General features: G+C 33.1%; 1 protein-coding gene across 2 annotated transcripts in view; it reads right to left on the bottom strand.

The window, feature by feature from the left end:
* Window positions 1–14,167, bottom strand: part of LOC143238880 (adhesion G protein-coupled receptor L2-like) — a 63,155-nt gene extending 48,988 nt beyond the window's left edge. For both annotated transcript variants that reach the window (XM_076479499.1, XM_076479500.1), the window contains exons 1-3: window positions 13,997–14,167; window positions 4,387–4,629; window positions 1,429–1,732 (exon numbers count right to left, since the gene is read on the bottom strand). In XM_076479499.1, coding sequence (XP_076335614.1) covers window positions 1,429–1,732; window positions 4,387–4,629; window positions 13,997–14,075 — 626 coding nt within the window. In that variant the 5' untranslated portion in view covers window positions 14,076–14,167. The remainder of the gene's footprint in view (window positions 1–1,428; window positions 1,733–4,386; window positions 4,630–13,996) is intronic.
* Between the last annotated feature and the right edge of the window lie 12,757 nt (window positions 14,168–26,924).

Genomic DNA, 26,924 nt, shown 5'->3' with positions numbered 1-26,924 from the left:
ACGTAATGGAATCCTGGCTGTAATAAACAGTGTATCAAATTAACAGGAACGTAATGGAATCCTGTCTGTAATAAACAGTGTATCAAATTAACAGGCACGTAATGGAATCCTGGCTGTAACAAACAGTGTATCAAATCAACAGGAAGAATTTACATGAATTTATCTAAATTAATCAACTGATCTATCACTCTGTCTATTGCAGACTAAGAATTATAACTCAACATCAAAACAAATTAAACTGGGAGTCACACAATTTTTCTTGTGGAACAAATTAGTTATGTATTGATTGATAGTAGACCTCTTAACATTAATTATACTCGGACATAGCTAATAACACTTGCAGAATATGTCGCTCTATCTGTTAAATGTAGAATAGTACGTTAACGCTCAGCAACTGGTTTTATTATAAGTATTAAGGCCAAGCGGTTAGGACACTCGACTCGTAATTTGAGAGTCGCGGGTTCGAATACCCGTCGCACCAAATATATTCGCCTTTTCAGCCGTGGGGGCGGTATAATGTGACGATCAATCCCAATATTCGTTGGTAAAAGAGTAGTCCAAGAATTGGCGCTGTGTAGTGAAAACTAGCTGCCTTTCCTCTGGTTTTACACAACTAAATAAGGGACGGCTAACGCACGTAGCCCTCGTGTAGTTTAGCACGAAATTCAAAACAAACCAAACCAAATGAGCATTAAATATATTTATTTTGTAATACAGTATCTCCCGTACTGACTATAAAGCCAAAAAATTAAAAGGACCAGCACGTATAATCAGTTGTAAGAGTATCAGAATAATGAGCCGGTACATTTTATTTCAGAAAATAGGCCTGTTTGTTTATTTATTTACATTTAAGAATAGAGCATAGAGCTACACATTGGACTATCTGTGCTATGTTCAATATGGATACCGAAACCCACTTTCTAGTGTTATGTGTTCACAGATATACTGCTAAGGGGAGAGGGCTTCCAGGGGTAAAAAACAAAAACGACCAATGGTCAGACATCGCTAGCAGTATTCCGCTTTGTTCTCTTTTCTTTTCAACACTTAATTGCCAAGATTTTAATTCAAAATACTTACAATAAATGACTTTTGATTTAAAAAACTGTAAAAACTTTGATAAAATGGTTTTTGATGTTTTATTCGTAGAATTTTAATAAATTAGTATGGCTTTCAAAAAAATACTGGTTGTTGGTTTTCTTGTGAAACTGAGTTTTGTTTTAGTAAAGAGTCCCAAAATGAAAAAAAACACTTTAAGATTTCAGTGATGAAGAAAAAGAAAACTTCATAAATACCACCAAACAACATCCAGAACATCCTGGAAATTTTACTTAAAATGATCAGATAGGTTATTTAGCGCAGTATAATGATTCTTATGAAAACAATATTTCCTTTCAATTTCATAAAAGCAAGAGAGTGACTACATTTTACCTAGAAGTCTCCATATCGCTAAATCTACTAGTTGTACTTGGTTGGTCAGGATAAACCATTTCGCAAATAAAACTGTACTCTAAAGATTCGGATGAGAATCCATAGATTACTTCTTGACTGGGATTCTCGCTGATTCTCATATACAAGTACACACAGCCCTCATCGGGTTCTATATTTGTTTCCAGTGAAGACAACTTGTCTTTTATCCAAGCTGGAACAGGGTTCTTATCAATCCAGAGGAACTTAGTCGAAGAAAAGCCATTTTCGCGGTGAGGACATTTAGAACCACTGGTCCAGATGGTCGCTAAATTGGTAAAAATTAGCGTTTAAGTTTCTTGCTCAGGAACATACCATGATGCGTTTGGATACACAAATAAAATATCAAACAGTAAAAGAAGTAGGAGCAACTAGCGTTAAAGTATTAGGTAGAGTTTTTTCATTATGAAATCGTTATAAATAGAAAATATCATGGAAGGCTAAAGATACACATGTAGTGTCATAAAATACTAGACTAAAAATGTTTCCTTATAAAATTTTAAATTTAATGGAATAAATAGGGATGCTTTTCTTTAACGTAACTTTGAAAACACTTTCTACCAGGGATCGCGCGATTACTTTGAACATAAATTTTCTTTTGAAAAACAAATTGAATCAATATGTAGTGTTCACATATGTAATAGAATAGAATAAATTAGATTTAATTTTGAATGATTTTTTATTATGTAAATGCATTTTAAATATGTAATTAGTGTACTTAGATATTTTATGCTAAGCCTAACGATCTACTATAGATAAAGTTTACTTTTCACCATGTCTTTGTTAATTGTTTGGGATATATTTCACAGCAACCCAGTGTATTATCTATTTTCTACTTATATCTATCTTTTTTTTTGCGCTTTATGGTAAAGTTAATGTTAATAAAATGGCTTTCGAAGAAATATATTAAAACTCTTAAAATTGAAAAAAATCCTATACAATATCAGCACTTGTTCTTATGGTCACAATACGTCGTCTATGTTGTTGACAGTCGAAAGCTATGGTATAAATAAATGGTTTGTGAGTAAAGAATTGAAAAAAAAAATTGTTTTTTTTTTTTAATATAGAAATTCTACCATATAGTACAATGAAAATATCTGCAACACTTCCGCTAACGCAGTCCTCTAAAATCATAGAAATTAAAACGTTAATTTGATATTCATATTATTAGAATGTGTGTGTGTGTGTTTTCTTATAGCAAAGACATATCGGGCTAACTACTGAGTCCATCGAGTGGAAACGAACCCCTGATTATTAGAATCAAAGGTTAATTGATTTTATCTTTGTTAAACCGTTGAATTGTTTGGTAACTAACTGTCTCCATTAATAATAAACTCAGTAACAGATGAATAACTGGTCTGGAAATAAAAACGTAAATAGAAACCTGGGCGATTGAAAAAGCTAATACTGGACACTTAAAAAAGTAGAATCTCCTCTGACTCGAAAACATATTTATAGTAAACGATAAGTTTTAAAATTCTCCATCTTGAATATCTATGTATTATTTGCTGTGCATTGCACACTTTTAATTATAGACCAAATAGTTTTACTATTAATTATCTTTTGGCTAACAACTTACGTTAAATTGTTTTTAAATTAATTAGTTTTTGCAGTGACGTCACATTTGTCAAGTCGTGTCATATGTGCTCTTTATTTCTGGATTATCGCTGATATGGGTATACGTTTGTAACTAACTTTGTATATTTACTTAAAACTCATTTACTGGTCCTGGAATTAAAATTAGGTAACTTTCTATACTCCCTCTTCTTGCCTCCAAGTAGCATAGCGGCATGTCTAAGGACTTATAAGCTAGAAACGAGGTTTCAATACTTGTGCACGCAGAGACAAATAACCCATTGTCTATCTTTGTGTTTAACATCAAACAAAAAAATCGTCACTTTTTTAAAGCAGTAACTACTGCAGATGTCTCAGGGAAACTTCTAATAGTCATTACGTTTTATTGAGATGTTTTATGATAGCTCAGAAACTTACACAGTCTCTGTAATAAAAACGCGTTTTGGAATTAATTGGTATAAAATCAGTTGACGGTTATTCATAACCAACATCTTTAAAATTTTAAAATTAAAATTCAATCAGTTCAAACGGTACAGTTGTGACTACAACCTGCCCGATGCTATAAATATCACAATTAAATTGTCATGTTTTATTCATCTAAAATTACACACATATTTGTAATTTTTAATATTTGAGACACAACAAGGAATTGGGGTTTTATCCTGGGTTCTGGAGCCCGGCATGGCCAAGCGTGTTAAAGCGTTCGACTCGTAATCCGAGGGTGGCAGGTTCGCATCCCCGTCGCACCAAACGTGCCGGCCCTTTCAGCCGTGTGGGGCATTATAATGTGACGGTTAATCCCACTATTCGTTGGTAAAAGAGTAGCCCAAGAGTTGGCGGTGGACGGTCATGACTAGCTGCCTTCCCTCTAGTCTTACACTGTTAAATTAGGGACGGCTAGAGCAGATAGCCCTCGAGTAGCTTTGCGCGACATTCGAAAAACAAATAATCCTAGGTTCCAGAGACAGTTAATGTAACTTACAAGGATTTGCTTTCGTGTCCATTTTGTAACCACTCTGCAAAAAACAGCGAAAGCTGAGATAGAATTTTAGTCGTCTAGAATGTTAAAATATTTTGTCTTTAATTTTAAACTATTTTAACCTTTACATATATTTTTCTTTCAAATTTCACTTGAAACATACTCTCATTTTTTTAAGTAGCTGAAAACACGTGAGTTCCATTCTGTGGAATCTAATCTTTATATATATGTCTCTAACTTATATAACTTCACTTGTAATTCCTTTTTGACATTAGTTTGATATTTTGTTGACGGATAATTGAAAATATTACTATATATCTACAAAAATCGACACTTCTTTTACTATTTAAAATAATGTTTCAACTTACTTGTTTCATCTGTCAGTTTTCTAACAAAGTATTTAATTAATTGCTCTTCTACTTCCGTCTCCAACTGCACTAGATACACACCGTCAGTGTAAAAGGGAAGACCTTGTCTGCATTCTTGTAAAGCAGACTTCCAGTCTTTGAGTTCAGGAAAGAAAACGTAGCATGACTGACCATTACACATATGAGAATTGTTGAAATCCGCTTGTCTACAACAATTGTTAAACTCGTTTATACGGTCATTCGCTGTTAGAGAGACAAAAATCAACTCATTACTTATCTATTTAATAGTAAATTAAAACTTCATTCTTAAAAGATTCAAGTCTAAGATTAAAATGTCGAGATTTACCATAAAAAACTACTTGATATGGTTGATATAAGTAAATGATATTTCTCTTCTTTCTCAAACATTTTCATAACCCCTCAGTGGCTCAACTGTATCTAAGCTTATGACGCTAATACTCGGGTTTCGATACCCGCTATTGAAAAAGCAGGTATATCCTATTACGTAGTTTTTGCTTATAAATAAGCTAACAAACTAAAAATGAAAAGGATAGAAAGAATATCTATCGAACCTTTATATAACTTCACTTGTGTGTTTCACTTAGTTATCTAAGTGAAACTATTCTCAAAGTTAAAATATCTTACAGACCACATTTATTTTTTATCCTTATGGTTAAAGTTGTTTTTATTTGAAATTTCTATAGGTTGCATGGGCAATTACGATAAAATCCTCGAGATTTGCTTAATTAAAAATGTTGACCATCAGAATATTAAATAAACTTTTTACTCACTCTCGTTTCTGACGTCAGATTTCTTTGATTCATGACTGGCAAGTTGGGGACACTAAATTTTAGGAAATGATTGTGTCTTCAGGGCTTATTGTAGGCTGTCCTTTACGTTCTACTTCATGGTAGAATCCACAATATATGTAACTTTGAGAATAGTAAATTATCTTAACCTTCAAGATTGTTTTCTCATTGTTGTTATTTCATTTGAAAACAATATCCAAAGCTCGGAAAAACTATTTTACAAAGTAAACTATGATACAGAACTGTTGTAAATCACTACATAGCTATTAACTCAAAATTTACCACATAATAAACTGGTTTCATTACTAAATAGCGAAATAGTTTACCATGATGAAAAAGTATACAAATATGTATACTTACAGTCAACTTGGATCTTGCCCGGGACTACAGGATGGCATTACAGAAGACATAATACAGCACCAAACAACTTACAAATATATGCACTTTTCAAACATTATCAAAAAAAACAGACATCCTCAAAAACACGAGTAATTGCTCTACGATACTTCGGCTACGGAATTCTCAGATAAACTGACTTCTTGAAAGCAAAAACAACATTAGAAACTTGATAAAATATTTAACAATATGGATGTTGACTTGATTGAGCTAAAGAAGAAGAGTGTAAACAAGTTTGTGTAATACCACAAACGTGGTTTATTTATACAAGTTTTTGTAATACCACAAACGTGGTTTATTTATACAAGTTTGTGTAATACCACAAACGTGGTTTATTTATACAAGTTTTTGTAATACCACAAACGTGGTTTATTTATACAAGTTTGTGTAGTACCACAAACGTGGTTTATTTATACAAGTTTGTGTAGTACCACAAAACATGGTTTATTTATACAAGTTTGTGTAGTACCACAAAACATGGTTTATTTATACAAGTTTGTGTAGTACCACAAAACTTGGTTTATTTATCCAATGAAACACAATGTAATCAACAAATAGGTTTAAAATGCAAAATTAGGCTGTATTTGTTCTAAATGTGGATATACATATATCAAAAGAACAATATAGATAAGTGTGAGAGAAGCTATAGCTACAAATAAATCAAACAGAATCATATGTCCCAGAATGAAGTTATCATCCACAGACACTCGGGTACTTCCAAACTTTTACATGATTGATGTCATCAGAAAATGAACTGGCAGGAGTTTAAGAAATTCTCTAACTCCACGTTGGGTAAGAATACTTAGAAATATCAAAATTGTAAAAACCCGTAAGTATGTGTGACAAGCTGAAAAATGGTTACCTAATGTTATATGTACTGCACATGCACCAAAAAGGTACAAGTGTTAAATTAAGAAAGTTGAATAAGAAAAGTTAATTAAAGATCTCCTCCCTTTTAACGTTCAACTTTCAAACCAGTTATTTATTCTGTATTTATAACTATCAAATACCTAAATCCAGATGTGCATCTATGATGTCTTACTCTATTGCTACACAGACACGCTTCACACTTTTAAATATGTATATTAAACAAGTAATAATATTTAACAAAGATAAATATTTCAAAATACAATACGAAAAAGAACAGTATGAAAATCTATTGATTAATGAACGCATGTAAAAGTTCAATATAAAGTATCAACACAAAATATCCTTTAAAAATATGGTATTTCAAACATATTATATACATGTGCAAATTTTTCTTATTCTTCAAATGGAAAATACCATACGAATAGAAGAATGAAAGCTATGCAGTAATCTCAGGTACAATGATCACCTTACAGGTAAGAATAGTAAATGCATATAATAGGATAAATACCAGGAAATGTTACATAGAATTAGATTTCAGTAGCTGACTGTGTTAAAACAAAGAGAAAAATAAATGCAAGTTAATATTTACAACAAATCGGGGTGACACTTACAAGATGTCTGAAGGGAGAGATAGTGATATGCTCGAGAGGCAGCCTTCTTTGAATACCTTTCGTGGATAAACAAACAGCCACCACAAATAAAATGTCCTCTACAGCACATTATTTTCATCAACTCAAAACTTTTGTGTAGTATATGTGACAGAATAGCTTACCTGACATATAGTACAGCAAACCCTTCCATGGGAAATCCCTTCCAGTGGATGTAAAAAATAGTGATAAATTTCAAAAATGTAAAACTTTCTTAGTTTTACAGTAGTTGGTAAATCTGAGGGCTTATAATACAGAAAATCTGGTTTCAACATTCATGATGGGCACAGTACATGTAAACCATTGTGCAATTTTGTGCTTCACAACAAAGGAAACATAATTCAAGTAACACCACTACACAGCATATAACAATAAAAAATCATCTTCACTGAGAACTAGTTACTATCCTCAAACATACAGATGTTGATGTATGCAGGTACTTGGAAAAATGTTTAAATATTTTAGGTAAATACGATGTGCCCACCTAATATGCTTTGCTCGCTACAGTCTCATATAAATACCTAAGAAACTTTAGAGGCCATTTACCTTTGTCGATTATTAATTAATAATTCAAAATACTTACCATAACTTTAATCAAATATAAACAGCTTATAACATTAGGTCCCCCCCTAGTGGCTCAGCGGGCGTACAACGCTAAAACCCGAGTTTCGATACCCATGGTGGGCAGAGTACAGATAGCCCATTGTGTAGCTTTGTACTTAATTCAAAACAAAATTTATAATATTAGACCTGATATAGACAAGAAAGAATAAAGTAAATGTCCTGTTAACAATATTTATTAAAGAAGAACATTGATAGGAAAAATATACAAAATGTTAACTCTACCAGTATTTTTTCATATATTTTACCAAAAAGTTTTATTCCTTTTACCCACCAAACCACCTTTATGAAAACAATTCTCAATAATTCGTAATTATGACAATTGTGAACAGTCATTTAGTTTCAACAGTTTAATGAAATCGTATTTTGGTTCCTCAAACGCAACTAAAATATCTTTAGTTTCACGATATCTGTTGAACAATTGATAATTAACAGTGATAAACCAATGTTAAAACTTTGGAATTAAAAATACCTATACATTTTAAATATATCAGGTTATCCCATGTGTGACGTCAGAAAATTTAATATGGAAAGTGAATCATCATTTCTGTCTTTGTAGAAAGCCTTAATGACTAAAATATGTAGTAGGACGTGTATAAAAATGTTCAGACAAATAAAAAAATAACCCAACTCCACTTTTTAAGATCATTAATCAAATAAACCTTTGTGAAGATGAATGTGTCTGAGGAGCACATTAGGCATATAATGCTTTATGAGTTTAAAAAGGCAACAGTACAGCAGAAACTACACGAAACATTCAAGGTGTTTACGGTGCGAAGTCTCTCAATGAAAGAAAATGTCAAAGGTGGTTTCAGAAGTTCAGATCAGGTGAGTACAGCTTAAGTGATGCACCACGTTCAGGTCGTCCTGTTGAATTTAAGGATGAGTTGCTGCTGGCTGCACTTGATGAAAATTGTGCTGTAACAGTTGAATAACTAGCACAGAAGCTTAACTCAACCCATTCAACAGTTTACTGTCATCTGTAACAGCTTGAAAATGTGTCAAAACTTGGAAAATTGTTCCCCCCATGATTTGACAGAAGTCAAAGGTAGAGCAAGAGTGGACATTTGTACTTCTCTGCAAATGAGCGTAAATCACCTTTTTGGACGGATTAGTGACTGGAGATGAAAAATAGATATTTTATAAAAATGTTAAGCGCCTCAGATAATGGCTCAGTGCAGGTAAGCTGGCTAAAGCACAGTTCAAAATGGACCTCCACCTTAGAAAAGTCTTGTTAAACGTTTGGTGGGATATTGTTGGTGTGATCCACTTTTAGTCGCTACCACTCAATGTAACGATTACATTAGACTTCTATTGTCAACAGTTGAAGCACTTGAATGTTGAAAGAAAAAAGGCCTGCTTTGATCAATCGTAAAGGTGTTGTGTTACACCAGGATAATGCACAGCCCCATACAACAAGGATCACATCTGCAAAGATTAAAAAGCTAGACTGGGAAAACTTTCACATCCTCTTTATTCTCCACACCTTACCCCATTTGATTATCATCGATTTCGAAGTTTACAGAACTATCTTGATGGAAAAGAGCTTGGAACACATGAAGATGTCAAAACTACCCTCCCTACATTTTCCCTTCAAACCCCAAGTATTTTATACAAGTGGCATTCAAAAGCTTGTGAATCGTTGGCAGGAAGTAATTAATGATAATAAAACACACATTAGTGATTAATTAGCATTGAAATGTTTGAAATTCTTTTTATAAACTTAAAATGAGACATTACTTAAAGGATGACCTGATATATAAAACACTTTTATTTTTACAATTATTTTAAGATAACTTACATTTGACAAAATTAGAGCAAACTAAGATAATATTAGACTTATGATGTTAAATCTTACAAGTGTCAAACACTTTTAGTTTCAAAATACTTTAATTTTCTGATAATAATGACTGTTACGTAAAAACCTTGCACAGAACAACTTGTCACATTGACTCTATCAACAAGCTATGTTCTTGAGTGAGAAAGTATATTTTACTTGACAATTTCGTTACTGTGTATCAGGTCCTTTCTAGTTTTGGCCCATTCACAAAACTTGTTTCCTTCCATTATCACATTGCCCTGATCTTTATTTCCTAAATGAGACAGTAATGTTTCAGACTGGTGTGATGTTGAAAGGTGTAAAAGACTAGAACTAAACTTGGTACATTTATCAAAATTTGCTGGTGTTGTTGGGATTAAGCAGGTGTTGTACATACTTGAACTAAAGTGTTCTTCACTAGCGAAAGTAATGGTCTATTTTATTGTAGTTTTCCAAAGCTTTACTCAAGGTTTAGCCCTAAGGAGATCTTTCTTGTTTTCAGTATTTTGTTATCCTACCAGAGATGGTTGTGAACACATTCTGTCGATTTTGGAACTCGTGGCAGTCTCTGATGAGAAACTTTACAATAAATGACACCTTCTCCTTTCTAGTTCTACCAATGGTATACATTGGATAAGCTGTGAAATAGGCAGGCTTATCTTCAGAATGGTGGATATGTTGTTTGAAGCTAGGATGATCTTTGGCGCAAAATTCAACCAATATTGTTCATCGAACTGCTCAGTTCATTACTCCAAGAGAAAACTGTCAGTAGCCTTTAAAAGAGCCAGTATGTTGAAAACTTTTTTGAGCAAGAAATTACCACATTTACATAATGAGTCACGCCTAAGTCCTGAGTGTAACTCAGGGAGGTATTACTTGAAGCCATTGATGTTTTTGAAAAGTATCTCATTTCCCATTTTTTAACTTCCTAAACTTGTGTCACAAGAGCTAATAACTTGTTGTCATATTGCTAAGGTCAATGTTGAGAATACCTGACTAATCCAGCTTAGAAAGATTAGAAGCTTAGTTAGTAGTCTGAATCTCAATTTTGTAACTCAGTGGCAAGAAAAAAATGCACTCTGTGAGAATATCTTAAATACGGGGTATGAAAACTTCATTCTAGTCGAGTATCAGTTTTGTAAACATATATATATATACGCATCTATATTATCTGAAAAAGGTCTCTCAAGTATACGTGAGTGTCCCAGTTCAACAGGTTTGGTATAGAAGCACACTCAGTAATACTTCACCATAATCCCTACTGGAACATTATTTAGTGATAATTTATACAATCAAATGTGGTTACCATTCACACATGCACGAGTCTTCTGTATTGCCTAGTTGTTAAGACAGGCTTTATGCCCAATGGCAAAAAATGGGTTAAACTACTAGTTTAGTAACCTCAACACAAGTAATTAAATCAAGTTATCCTATTCACAAGTGCTAGCTAGCACATTATTTGTACTTTGTTTCATTAACACAAGCAGAACACTTTCGTATGACTTATTTCATGACAAGATTGTAATATACCTTAGAGCTATCCTAATTATCCTAATTTGGTACTATTCACATACAAAAAACTAAGTATTTGCATTCCCCACTAACATGTTTTTTAACTGCACCATGTGTAAAAACAAATATTAAAAAAAACATTCAGTAAACCTGCACGCTTATGACTCATTTCAATTCTAAAAGTACTGAATCAAAACTATGTAGCCTCTGTAGCCCATAGTTTGAAAATAAACTAAGGATCATTCCAGTCAGAGCTAGGTTGTTTCTATTCCTCTAGTATACAGTAAGCCCGTAATTATTCTCCACACGCGAACTTTCGTTCATTTATTGTCTTATAATAACTCTCTTCACTAGTACAGTGGCTTGGCTTATTTATCAATGCACATATTTATGTCCTTCACTTAATGTAGATTTCAATCACTCCACATATTCCTGTGGATACTGTGGTACTTCTGCGTTGGAGTAGACCATAATCACATTCACTGGGAATGTTATTCGTAGTGTGAGGTAAGTAGTAAAGCACATCATCCTACATTTGTACTTGCTTGTGCAGGTGGTACAGTTAAAACTTATCCGCAGTAAATGTCTCTAGCTGTGAGGATCTTTTTATGAAACATGTAGCATCCAAACTTGATTTGGGTCATTCAGTTGCTGGTCTAAGAGTTCCTGATGTTCTGCAGGGTTTGCTGGGATCATAACATGTTCTGTACCAACCAGCAAATGAAATTACTCATCCATTTCTGTAAAATTTGTGCTAACCGCCATCCCCTTGCACACAAGTCATTGCTGTTCCCCAGGTTGGTGATTAGACTTGACTAGGTATTTGATAGATTGTTTGGTAGAAGAGAATTGTCATAAAGCCAAGGGCAGCCATAACCACTCATTGTTGTTTAGAGTGTCTACACCAAAACACTGGGAGGTGTTTCTAGCAAATTATCTAAGTGTTTTCAATGTATGGACTTCAAGAAAAGTTACTTTGGCTGAGTCAAGCTAGCACTGTAGGCTCCTTTCACTCCTGCAACGGATTCAAACTTAGTTACCTCAGAAAACCTATTTTAAGGTGTAGATATCTCTAACATTCATTTCACTTTAAAGATTTTTAATGAAATGACAAATGAGTTCTTTACAATTTGTTACTGCCATGGTAGAATATGCTTTCTCATGTAGACAATTCAAGACATCTACAAAATTGACCAAGGTCTCAATGGTCTCTCTCGTTTGAGCTATGAATTCGTCCTGATAGATATGTTAGTTCTTTAGCAGTTAAAGTGTTAGTATAATTCAATTGTGACTACTCCAGACAAACGTTCAATCGAGTCACGCACTGGTTGTGCACATTCAACCTAAGATATTGAACCACTTGTTTATAAATCCATCCTTTTCAAGCAGGTACCTACCAGAAATATTAAAGAAGCACTCCAGTTCGTTCTTTTTTTATGGTATCCTTGAACATTGGATCCGTGATTTGCTTCACCTTACCTCCACAGGCCTGTGGATAGGCAAGCAGATTATTTCCTACAGCACCTTAGTCAACAGGTGGCTGAAACATCCATATTGTCAGTCCTACTGGTTCGTGTTGACGCACAGAGATGAGTTATTCCTGATATCAGTTTACGGAACAAAGTATTGCTATACCAGTTCATGAACCAACTCTGCATGATCCCGAGACTTTATAAGATCCCTTGTTTATTGGCAGTATACCTGTCATGGAGAGATTCACAGCTATTGCGCTCAATCTCAGAACCACCAGAATGTAAGTTGCTGTTATCGCCCTCGGTGGTCTTTGCTACCAACTAAAGCTCAGATTAAAAACAGGATCAGCAGTTCAAAATGCATTGAAATTGTAAATGTATCTCTTCTGGTAAATGGTGAAAGAAGGTGTCTAGGAGACAGTCTATTCTGTAATGAATCATGTTCTCACATTACAATGTTCCAACAGCTACAAACAGCTCTCTTATGTTTAAAAACAAACAGACTCACAAATATGCTCAATCCTATACGTTGATCTTTGACCCTTTAACAGACTCGAGATTATTTTGATTTTATTTATGCTTTCAGTTTCCTTGGAGTGTCAGCGATAAGTTTAAGGACTTACAATGCTAACAGTAGGGGCTTAATTCTTTGCGATGGGCAGAGAGCAAATAGCTTATTGTGAAACTTTTCTCTGAAAACATAACAGTAAGGCATAGTTTCGGAAATTTATGTTGATATACCAAAGATAGTTCTAAAGATGTAAGGTTTTTTATCCTATTTTCAGTTTTTTTCAGGTTACTGAATCAACAAGTCTACAAAATATATTTTTTCACAGTTTGATTGCATCGTAGAAAAGTAAAAAGTACATAAACTAAAACATGGGAATGTTAAGATAAAAGTATTACATTATCTAGAATCCTTATTAACTCGTAATGTAGATATACATGTATACTCCATACTCTGAACTTGGCTCAAGTAATGTGAGTATCCGAGGACAATAAAGATACAATATCTCTAGTAAAAACGTATGTGTGATTCTTACTCTGCTGCTTAAAAATTAATGAAAACTTGGTAAAACATGTAGCAAACTAACATCAGATCTCACTCATTCATCTTGGGGTCAGTGACCAGGTGGTTAAGGCACTCGACTCGTAATCCGAGGGTCACGGGTTCGAATCCCCCCCGCACTAAACATGCTCGCCCTTTCAGCCAAGGGAGTGTTATAATGTTACGCTCAATCCCACTATTCGTTGGTAAAAGAGTAGCCCAAGATTTGGCGGTAGGTGGTGATGACTAGTTGCTTTCCCTCTAGTTTTACACTGCTATATTGGGACGGCAAGCGCAGATAGCCTTCATGTAGCTTTGCGCGAAATTCAAAACAAACCAAACCAACCTTGGGATCAACTTCGATAGCTTAACGCATATATGTTTTTTCTTTCAAACCATTTGTAAAGTGTACTCACCTTGATGGTAAGACTGAGGGATCCTTAGAGATGTGATCAACAGAACTATCAATAATACGTTATTAATTTTTCTAACCATTGTATTTTATTCCTTTTTTTTTCTCAAAGAAACACGCTGAAAAAAAATCCAACTTTCGGACGAGCTATGTTTTCTATACTGTGTAGTCACTGATTTTTACAACAGTGACGAATATATTAAGACCAAAAACAAAAATCTGTATATTTTATCAGTGAACTAAGTAGGTGGTAAATGGATTGATAAGGAAAAATGACTCAAAGGGACTTGCTGCTTATTAAAACAAGTCCTATTCCACAAACGATAACCTTTGTATTATAATAATCTCTTGTTACGGTTATTTCTAAGTTTAAGTGATTTTTAACCAAATGAATGTTACATGATAAACTCAAAAAAATGCTCCTACTTTAAGAAAAGTAACATTCTATTTTGGTTGTTACTAATTTAATTAAAAAAATAAAAAAACATTAAGGTTTTCTTTTCTTTTCATTTATATCGTCAAGATATTAAGTATTTTAATATTCAAGAAAGCATATAAGAAATCCTATGTTCGACATAAATGAACAGTATTAGGTAGCTACTATACGTACCGAAATTAAAGCTATTCCATTTTTGAACATTTCAGTATTTAATATATAACCATCCCCTTAAACCGGTTTAGTTATGTAAGGGATGCACTATGATTCTTTCAGTAAAGTTGGGAAAATATTACACAGAATTAAAACGTGTAATTTTCAGAAGAAAAATCAAATGATTTTTTTAACTTTAAGATGATATTTGATAAAGGAAATTGACACATTTACAAAAATGAGCATCGAATAGTTTTAATAAGCTACAACCTGAAAAACCCACTTAACCCTAAATGATGTTCTTTAATTAATAAAACTATTATTTTCTAAAATGTTCTGTAAATTACCTGTTTACTAATCGCTGGTAAGAGAGTCACCCAAGAGTTAGCGGTGGGTGGCGATGACTAACTGCCTTCCCTCTAGTCTTACACTGCAAAATTAGGGACGACTAGCGTAGATAGCCCTCGTGTAGATTTGCGCGAAATTCAAAACAAACAAACAAAATAAATACATTTATCTGAAGTTAAATAAGTAAATAAAATCATGAGGAAGGATTGTATAAGAAACAGAAAAACCCAAACTCTGATTAACTATATCGCCCCGCATGGCCAGGTGGGTTAATACGAGAGTCGCGGGTTCGAATCCCGGTCGCACCAAACATGCTCGCCCTTTCAGCCGTGGGGGCGTTATAATGTGACGGTCAATCCCACTATACGTTGGTAAAAGAGTAGTCCAGAAGTTGACGGTGGGTGGTGATGACTAGCTGCCTTCCCTCTAGTCTTACACTGCTAAATTAGGGATGACTAGCTGCCTTCCCTTTAGTCTTACACTGCTAAATTAGGGACAGCTAGCGCAGATAGCCATCGAGTAGCTTTGCGCGAAATTCAAAAATAAACAACAAACAAACAATTAACTATATTATAACCATAAGCAGCGTATTTTGTTTAATTTCAATATTTTGTTTTAACTTAAAAAATTATGGTTTTATATATATAGTAACTGAATAACTTGAGACTCTTTGACAGTAAGGAAGCTATCTGTGCCTGTGCTTCCGTTAACCTGTCAGAAGTATCATCTCTGTACAAAAATAATGGAACGTAATACGCATGAAAGAAATTTGCTACTTTTACAAAACAACCTTAAGAACAGTTTTAACAAGATATTGTTAATTTGCAATTAAAAAATACAGATTTACAGCATAGGTCTAATGTCAGAACAAATTCATTAATATTTGCAGTTTTAAACAGTAACATGAAATGACATGTAGTCTGTCAGTTGTAAGAAACCTGTATAATATGAAGCAATTGGTTTGTTTTCAATTTCGCGCAAAGCTACTCGAGGGCTATCTGCGCTAACCGTCCCTAATTTTGCAGTGTAAGACTAAAGGAAAGGCAGCTAATCATCCTCATCTACCGCCAACTCTTGGGCTACTCTTTTACCAACGAATGGTGAGATTGACCGTCACATTATAACGCCCTCACGGCTGAAAGGGCGAGCATGTTTGGTGCGACTGGGATTTGAACCCGCGACTCTCAGATTAGGAGTCGAATGCCTTAACCCACTTGGCCAAACCAATTAGACATAACGCCATAGATAACCTATAATGTTTTTACGTGTTCAGTTTTCAAAGTTACTGCTGTTGTCATTCGAAGACATAAAGTTTTGATATGTATTGAATTTAAAATTAATTTTAAAAGACCTTATTTCAAAAATATTATAATATTAAATGAAAAAATTGACTATTTAATTAGTCCCATGTAAAGATGTGTCAATGAAATACACAAACTCCAAAGTCGAATAAAATTGACAAGGTATTCATTGTTGAAAACAAAAATCTTACAAAAACATTATACGAAGAAAAAAACTAGAATTTACAACTAGATCAAACGAAATAATATACAATGTACAAATTAAGAAATTTGGTGAAAATGGTTTGAATTACTTTTGATCATGAATTAAAGCTATCAAATTTTAAAAAAATAATTCGATACTCAATGCTTAAATAATCAGCCTGAATAGTAAAAAACAAAAGCAGTGAAGTTTAGTGTTTGTCGAAAAGAAAGCACAGGTTTAATATGTTTAATCAACATATCGTATTATAACTTTAATCACACAATAAATTTGGTTTGAACTTCGCACGTAGTTATACTAGGTCTATCCAGAACCATTTCTAATTTACCAGTGAAAGAATAAAGGGAAGGTGGCTAGTCATCACCATCCACTACACTTTTATTGACAATGAATGGTGGGATAGACCGTTACCTTGTAAATCTTTCAAAACTGAAAGTGCGAGTATGTTTAGTAAGATAGTGATTTGAACCTGTGACCTTCCTATTGTAAGATAAGTGCTTTAACCACGTAGCCATGCGAGGCCTACGTAGCGCTTTAGATAAAAAAACGTTTTGCAATTTCGGTTAATAAAGAAATATCAAAATAAGAATGTTTAACATCATACCTAAAAATATCATTAGCATCAGCTACCAAGAAACTGAGAACCTAGTAAGCAAGAGAGACATTCATTTTCTACCTGACCTACTAAATACGCCTGAAACTTAATGCATTACTCCAACTGAATTATTCTTAGTTTCGGGTTTCACAAAGTGTTTAGCAAGTATCTACATTCAGTTGTGTTCATTGACTTGTGAATCCTGTTAAAACCTAACGGAACATTTCTAATCATTTTAACATGTTACAGCATCTAACATGCCATAAATATGACATTTTTTCTGAGGATGAACAACTCACCCATCATTCTCAGAATTTCGAAGCTTTAAGCTCCTTAGCTTGGACATATTTCCTGAAGCTTTATCAAATGTAAAACCCTATGTGCGGAAACCTACTAAGTCAGAAAAGTTTATGATGTTCTAACAAGTTGACTTAAAACTTTTCTATCTACTTTATCAACAAAAAAGTAAGCAATAGATATTTTCCAGTTTATACCAAACAAACAATCAGAAAGACAATTGCTTATGAAGCAGGCTTCTTAGCTTATTCAGCCATAGAACCATAAGAGTGCTTCATCTGGCAATATCCAGTTCAACTTGAATTCACAAAGACAAAGGATCAATTACAAAGGTGCAATATTTCACGTATACTTTCACTATTAATTTTTATACACTTTCAAGAACTTCTCACTAAAACTGGTTAATACTTTACAGAAGTACTCCAAACTCGAGTAGCAACAAATAAGGTAGTCCAAACATCTGACTCAGAAATCTATAAGCTTTTGGCGAATGAAAACAAGTGGTCAACTACACCTCTTTTACAACTTACACAATTTCTACAACATTCCTTCATTTCTTTATTACTTAAAGTATCCTTTAAGGGATACTGTTATTTCACGACACCATGAAAAGCATTAATGATGGTTTTTATATCCATTTTTATTTAAGTCTTGTTCTTATATTTGGCTCTTCCATGTTGGATACTTTTATTATCTCGCCTGTTCAAGCATTATCTCATTACTTTAATCTTCTGTTTAATATTACCGTTCTTTTCTGAAGGGAAACAAGTAACTTGGATATTCAAAGGGTGTTGTTAAGCACTTCTTCTTCACTTTTTATGCTGGAACATGGTTTCTCAGAAAACAATTTTCGCATAGGTTTGATTACAAGTGTGTCTGTAAGTGTAGATATAACTGGTTGTAGAGCTTATTATTGAAGAAAACATTTACCTTAGGATTAAAACAATATGAAAGTTTAAATGAAACACTATTTTGAAAACTAAACATTGAAAATCAAGTAGCATTTTTTACTTGAATCAGATATTAGATCTTAATAAAAGTGCAGAGGTTTGACTGTAATGAATCCTACATTTAAAGTAGTAAGTCTTGCTTCCATAATAAATGTTAGATTCTCACGACATTAGACTTAATATTTCACTTCACGTTGATGCTAATCTTCAGAGTTCCTCTTCACTAGATACTTCTTCGGTTTCACATTTTGCAGATGAGGGGAAAATGATTGGTTTGTTTGTTTACTTTGAATTTCGCTCAAAGCTACTCGAGGGCTATCTGCGCTAACCATCCCTAATTTAGCAGTGTGAGATTAGAAGGAAGGTAGCTAGTCATCAACATCCACCATCAATTCTTGGACTACTTTTTACCAACGAATAGTTGAATTGACCGTCACATTATAACACCCCCATGGCTGAAAGGGCGAGCATGTTTGGTGTGATGGGGATTTGAACCTGCGTCCTTTGATTACGAGTCGAGTACCTTAGCCAGGCCGAGAGAGAAATGAAGGAAATATTGGCAGCACAGGATAATTTCTCAAGTATCGTGAAGCTACTTACCTGTTAAAATATATTTTTATGATGTAACTGGGATTATATAAAGAGGGTTAAACAATTTGTTATTTAATGTATTTATAAAGATTTAGTGTTTTATTTTTATATGTGATTTACAGTTATTACACTACGAGATAATAATAAGAATAATTAATATATGCTTGCCATTATTTCCATTTTATCAATTAAGAGTTGTTTCCAAATAGTAACACTCGGAGAAAATTATTACAAATATGACTTAAAAATAAAGATGGTATGTAAAGTTTTATAGCAGTTTGTAAAATAAAAGATGGCTGCGTTTATTATAAACTAAATGCCTGAAAATTTAATGCACTGAAATGTTCACTGTAAATGACGGAAAATTTGATTAGAGTACAATCATTTTTCAATATCGTAAACATCCAGTTTTTAAATAGATTTATCTTATAATGTAAACTAAGAGAAAATGGGATAAAATGCTTGTAAATTCTAATTATTTCTGAACAGACTAATTGTTTCTAAACACAGAATAAATAGTACGTATAACTGTTAATACAAATATGCTATAGATTAGCATATTACAAGAGCAGTGTTTTATTCACTATCAACTTACATTTTCTAAGCTAACTTAATAGGCTGATGTCGCGTACTCAGTATTTAATTGATAAGAATACCTAAGATAACTGAAAAAATTATAATATATACGATTAATTATCACCTTAAAATTAAAATTAAACGCAAAATGATCAACACTTATGAACCAATGGAAAAAGACCAATGTATTGTCTTTTATAGAAAAGTTTGTATACACAACTGTTATGTGGCACTCTTCCAGCACTTATACCTCAGACAAAATGGCGTTCGACTGGCAAGATCAATGAATGACAGCGATTATTCCAGGTTATATGATATAAAACTTACTGTTCTATGTTTCAATCTCACTGTTTCATTTTTTCCTTTATTCAAATTACAAATTTTGTACGAAGTTTAATAAGTGGATAAATTTCCAATTAACTTTAAGCAGCCTTATTCATCTTTTGGTTCTGAATAGAAAATAGATGTGGTACGCTTATAATGCACTGTCCATAATCTGAATGAACGTTTTGGGCAACAAATAAGTATTGGATAATTGATTGATGACCCATATAGAGATTAACTTATAAAAATCGTTGGGGATATTTTATTCGTACTGTTTACCAACGTTGTCTGGGTTCATCGATATTTTATAATCTGTATGTATGTCATTACTGTGTAAGTTACTGAAATTTCATACTACGTTTTCCAAACGTAAACTTAGCTTTTATTCAGTTAAACTTGCTATTATTATAGTTTGAGGTAAATTAAAAAGCAAAGTTGGTGATACTCACTATCAATACCAAACCAAACTCACGTGAATAGAATTATGCCTTAGTTGTGATGATTTAAATGTCATGATGATCATGTTATCTTACAAGTTAACCCTTGAATTTGTCGAAAATAACGAGTTCTCGTCTGGTTTTTGTAAAGTCTACAAATTGCAGCCTACCTTTGCTACTTCAAGAATACTTTTTATGATAAAAGGGAGATGCCATAATCTGGTGCATTAATACATGTATTCTAATTTTTAGCTTGACTTACCCTAATATGGTGATGAAAATAAACTAAGATATCTTGGTACAGCCGAGTGATAACTAAAAATGGATTATGATATAATGCAAACTTTGATTACTACTTCTTAATCAATAATTAATTCCACCAACTTAGTTAATTCAAGCTTCTCATCTCCAATCCATTTTCTATCTCTCTATATGCTTCTCACACATTTATATTGAAGTCACCCATCAGAATATCTGCCAACCTTTATCAGACCTAATTATATATCGAAAGTATCGTATCTTTCGTTTTCTAGATACGTCCAGCAGATATCTTATTGTATTTACATGTTAAATACTTCTTCATTACTTTGTCTGTATAGCTCCTGTTCCTATACTCGTCTTTATAACGTCATAAAGTTACATAATAGTAACACCGAAATGAGGGATCTTACAATAGTGTATTTTCTCTCTATATCCCATCATCGCAGTATCCAATAGTTACAGGAACACCAGAAACATTCTCTCGTACTAACATTACATTCTAAATCTTTTTTATCTCTGTTTCATGTAAAACTTTCTAAGTTTCAACAGTTACGTGAATTATGAGCACATACATACATATACATTAACCTCTTGATAGATTTGGTTTTACATCTTTAACTGTAGGTTAATAGTTGAATAATCGAAAGACAAATGTTACAAATAAGATCCAATAAAACATAAATATTTTGAAATGACATCTTCATTATTGTGATTTGCTCTACGTGACACATTGAATTATATTATTTATAATATAGAGATATTTTTGAGAATTAATGTAACTTATTGGTAGATATTGTAAGTTGCTTCTTTTGGTCGTTTGATTTTATTCAGTGAATGATACACAACTTCCGCATGTATTGTTATAAACTAAACTACTGAGGAACAAAATAGGTTATCGTACAATATTTAACATTAGTTGTTAATGAATACCTTAGAACATTGTCAGCGTGACAAGAATCAGATGACATTTAAACCAAATGGAGGCAAAAGCTATGTCCTAACTAACGCTAATAAATCTAAACGTTAATGCTCTCGATAACCGATCCCATAAACTCCATGCAACTCCATTACAAAATATCTTAATTATAGAACATTAACGTCATTAGCTTTGAGCTGTTGTGGTTCATGGTAGGATATATAAAAATAGAACTAACTCCCAAATGTTGACTCGCTTAATCTTAACGTACTTATTCAAAGTACAAACGAAATAAACCGATGACACTGACCACTCTTATCTAATTGACTAGAGGCGTGACACGATTTGTTTATAAAAGGATTCGACCAGTGACACAGATTAAGGAGTCGAGTTGAATCCTAAAATTGTTAGAATAGATTACTGCTGTACTAATTTGTTTTTAATTATTTGCAATGCTGGATGGAACATTAGAACGCCCTGTTGGTATTATATGGCAAGAAAAGTATAATATGCCAATTAAATCATATAACGATAGACATTTAGAACAACACATTAAAATTCTAAATAAAAGAATGACACGGCTCCACTTAAAATCTGTGAAAAACTTGAAACTTCTTGTTTCATGTGGTATTAAAACACTTCTAAACTTGGTATATTATTAGTGCTTTACTAAGAAACTTAACAGTTCGCTCAATAAGAATAATTTCTGCCAAGTTCTATTTATTTAATTCACACAACTGAAGCATTTATTGAAATGACCACAATATTTGTTCATAATTTAATTAGGTTAAAACTTTTTTATTGTATTATCCTCGTAACCATTAGTCACCAAAGATATATGCACTAGAACACTATATTTTTTAATTACATACACTTTTAGAATGTCTGGAGTGTGCTTCCGATACGGTTAGTCTGTGCATACAAGCAGAGCATGAAATCTATTACTGATTAGCCTACCTTATTTTTAATGTATGTACTGTGCAGTGCTGTGATTTAGAAGCTTGTTAGGCTTGTCGAGTAGGGTGTTACAAAATAACAGTCAATGGTTGACTTTGCAGCAGCTGTTCTCGTTATCAACAACCTCTCCTGCTGAAAGCCGTACCATCTGTTCTTTCGTTGCCTTGGAAACAGTTGATGTACACTCTCGAGTGCGTCTAACATTAATTAGGGCTTAGTCTTTTTTATTGTTTTTCTTTCCACTTTCTTAAAGAAAGCTCAAAGCCAGAAAAATGGATTAAATCACTTTAGGAAGAATAGTGGTTTTCATTATACATTTCAGTAAATTAGCTTTGTTCCACTACAAATATATAAATACGTAAAGAAAAACTAGTTACTAAACTGGAAAAGAAATTAAAATGTATCTGTTTCCGTACAGCTCTTCACGAGACAGGTCCACTAGGCTTTCTCATAGCAGCCTAACTAAACACGAAAAACACTTTCGCTGGGGAAACTAAATAAACATCAACTATAAATTTATTCGCATAATTAACAAAATTACAATGAGGGCGCTGAAATAATAAATAATTCCTAAATATATTTAAGCAGTCAGTTCTATACCTAATTCTAGCTTTAGGTTTCACGAATGCATGCTCTTGGCTTGTTTGGTTAATAACTTCTAATCGTTGTTCGACTGAAAGTAAATGTCGTAATGAAGAAAATGTATTAGTTGCTTCTATTGTATTTGAGCTAGTTTTTTTATTTATTGTTCAGAGTTAATAATTCATGTGGTATTTACTTAGGAAACTGTGATATATAATAATGAAAACGTTTGTTATCGTTTCTTTTTGTGTCATTTTTAGCATGCATATTTCTGTTTCATATTGTTTAGCAGTTAAATAAATTATAAGTGACGGGCGAAATAACAATAAAGAATCTCTTCACTGAGATGTTAAGAGAAGTCAAGAAGTTACACATAATTTTTTGTGTTTGTTTCGAATCTCGGTTCTAATTGAATGAGTGCGTAGATTTTGTTAAAGCGCAATGCAGACAAAGTTTATCAAAGAAACATGTTCACAAGGGTTCAGGATGAGGGATATTTTGTAACATTTCGAAAATACACACCAGAAGTTAAAAAAAATACATGTACGAAATAACCAGTCTCTGCTATTTCACATAACGTTTGCAAAATAATTTTCGTATTGCCTTATATACAATTTTGAGGATTTCAATTTTTAGATACGACAAAAAAATCAAATATGTAACTACTAAATATAGAAGAATACCTCTGCCATCTAGTGGTTAGTCGCATTACTACACCCTGGCCTACTTACAACTCGTTTCTTCATTTTTCAAACTGGCAGCAAAAATCATCTTCAGAATGGCATGTTTGAGACCCAAGCTTTTACCTAAAAAATACGTATAAAGAATTACATGCCTCTTGACTTTCCAAATCTGACTACCCATATGTCTATTGCAAATGTACCTGCAATTCACTGTTCTATAATAAACATATCAATGAGGCATCATTTATTCAAATTAGATTAACATAAAATATTTTGAAAAACGAAATGACTTGATGTAAACAAACCTTTGTAAATATATAAAATATATATATATATATATCCGGCTACTCTGACAGATGTTGATAACACTAGTTTTTGTTCACTCCGTTCCTAGTACAAAATTCATCTGCTTGGCCAGTAAAAATGGTAGCTGAAAATTTGTATTATTTTTTAGAAAATTTAATTTGTAATATTCTGAAGCTACATTACTTTAAAAAAACTAAGTACAATGTTTTTAGTGGAAGAGATAACATCGCTAACCTAATTTTGGGCTACTGTTTTATTCACACTAGTCATAACTCTGTTATTAAAAACTGCATAAGAAAGATATACAAATGTTTTACAGAGAAAAAAATACTTTACTGTATGGAGATTTAGTGGTTATCTTTTGACACCTGTATAATTGATATGCACTGTGGAAAATATTATATTTGCATAATTAGGATTATCATAATTTTAACTTAGCAGTCCTACATATGTTATACGTTGTGTAATATTTGTTTGTGGAGATTAAGGGTTCTTATAAGCCTGTTTTAGCAATTCGTACTTGCCATGTGCTGATATTCTCTTGTGAAGAAGGGAGAAACGTTGTTCTTGACTTTATTTTAATAAAAGTTTTAATACCCATACCAGCCGTCTTGAGATACATTTTTACTAAGTGGGTTTCTTATTATAACGAGGGTTATTCTAATCCTGTTTTATCAGTCTGTTTGTTATGCACCGGAGAAAATATTATTTGTAGAGATTTAGAGTTATCTCGACTCTAATTTAGCGATGTTATATCAATTACGCACAGTACAAAATATTCGTTCTGAAAAGTTAGGGTTATTATAATTCCTTCATAGACACTTTATACTTGCTACACATTATGAAGAACGATGTTTGAAGAACATCATAATTTATATATTCTTTTTTCTGGCAGTTCGACTCCTCCACATTATTTACGGCAGCCAAGGTTAAATTAACGCTTCTTTTGCTTATCATAAACATAAAAAAGTGTATAGGTAAATTTTGTAATAAACATGAATTAGTTGTTGATATGTCATACATGCTCTATTTGCATCTGAGCTAGTTTTTTTGTTATTTATTGTTTAAACGTAATTATTCATGTAGCAATTACTCAGGTAACTGTGATAAATAAACATATCATTTATTTTCTACATTTTCAGTTTAATATAGTGTTTTTTGGAGGGAAATTTGTCAGCCTTTTTGATGTTTGAAGATTTTACGAAACGCTTGATTAAGAAAGTATTTAAGTTGCTTTTATTCCAACTGTTTTGTTCACTTTTATTTATTTTTTTTAGATAGCACCTGGCATGACCATAAGCGAATATGACTGTAATGCTGCATATTTTGCAATAATATCAAGAGCATTTTCCGCTAGTGATAATTCAGTGATACTCTAATGTCACGAGATTAATATGAGAATGGCAAATTTAAAACGCTAATCGCCTCGGACATGTCCAACGTTCTTCTGAAGAAAGTGGTGCTAGGTTTAATAAGCCTGGTAGATTTTTTTTTCTGTTAGGACTGTTAAAGAAACGTCATCTCTGCTCTAATAAAAGTGACCATCTGTCGTTAAACGTGCGTTGTCTTTACTAGAGATGTAGTAAATATTGTTCACTTGTGTATTCTATTTTATTAGTCTCCCGCAAGTACAGCGGTATGTTCACGGATTTACAACACTAAAATCAGTGGTTCGATCCCCTCGGTGAGCAGAAAGCCCGATGTGGCTTTGCTATAAGAATCCCCCCCCACACTATTTTATAAATGCTTTCATTCTCCTTTATTCTTACCCTTCTTCCAGTGGCACAACGGGTATGTCTACGGAATTATACTGCTAGAAACTGAGTTTCGAATCCCCGTGGTGGGCAGAATACAGATAGCCATTTGTGCTCAATAGCAAAGCAAACAAATAAACATTTATTTTTTCCCGAACTCTTTAGTTAGAAAAATTCGTAACTAATCTGTAACAGATAGCTTGTCCAACTTCCTACTTTTCAGCATAACTATCCCATCATTCTGAGGAAAAGTTTGGTACCATGATCACAGGTCATCGTATTATCGAGTTTTCTGATACTGTGGTATTGCCCTTTGCTCCTACTTTTGTATTATTCAGTTTAAAAATATTCGTCTTTAAGAAAATGATATTTCGTTTAGGAGAAGATCCAGGACTTCCTTCTCACAGCTAAAGATTCAGAAAGAAAAAACGCCAATAACTGGCATATCTAGAACAGCTGTTCAAATTCTTTCCATGATAATGTTTGTGTCGATGATGTCTCCAGTCAAACATCGTCATGGAGGAGAGGAAGGAAGCGTTTGCTTTATCTGTAGAACATTAGGTCACTTTTGAATGGACTGCTCTACTTTACACAGAAGCAAGATAGATATGGCTATTATTTTTGACCAACGATTCAACAGATGCATGAAAATCAACGAAAGGTAGTGAATAATGACAGTGCAAACTACTTGTGGATGAAACAGACAGATTGAAATGAAATATTTGGTGGTCTGTTTAGCTCTTTCATGGCTGTGTAGGACTTGGTGAATGTTTTTGAAAGCACAATGCCGAAAAATAAGGTTCCTGGTTTATACAAAAATAACCATGATACTGGTACACCTTGTGGTATATGAGGTATTTCAAAAAAAAAAAACACAATTCGGGGCAGTTGGCATAAACTTTGCTCTGGGTAATTGAAATAAACTAGAGTTGAATTTAGTGATGCCTCTTTGATCATAGCTACCAGACATTTCTAGTTTAAATTAAAGACGGCTATGCCTAAATATTAAGGGTCTTTGACAAGTTTGGTTAGTCTGCTTGCTGCTTAGGTTGAAAATTCTAATACCAAGAAACAAATAATGCACTTTATAGAGGTTTTCTTTTACATTACAACAGCGATTGACATCATAAGCTATATTAATACTTTCAGTTTGGTTTGGTTTGAATTTCGCGCAAAGCTACACGAGGGCTATCTGCGCTAGCCGTCCCTAATTTTGTAGTGTAAGACTAGAGGGAAAGCAGCTAGTCATCACCGCTAACTCGT

This window comes from Tachypleus tridentatus, chromosome 13, assembly GCF_004210375.1.
Source record: "Tachypleus tridentatus isolate NWPU-2018 chromosome 13, ASM421037v1, whole genome shotgun sequence".
Classification (NCBI taxonomy): domain Eukaryota; kingdom Metazoa; phylum Arthropoda; class Merostomata; order Xiphosura; family Limulidae; genus Tachypleus; species Tachypleus tridentatus.
The sequence above is the reverse complement of the archived record's forward strand: the minus strand, read 5'-3'. Positions and strand labels throughout refer to the sequence as shown.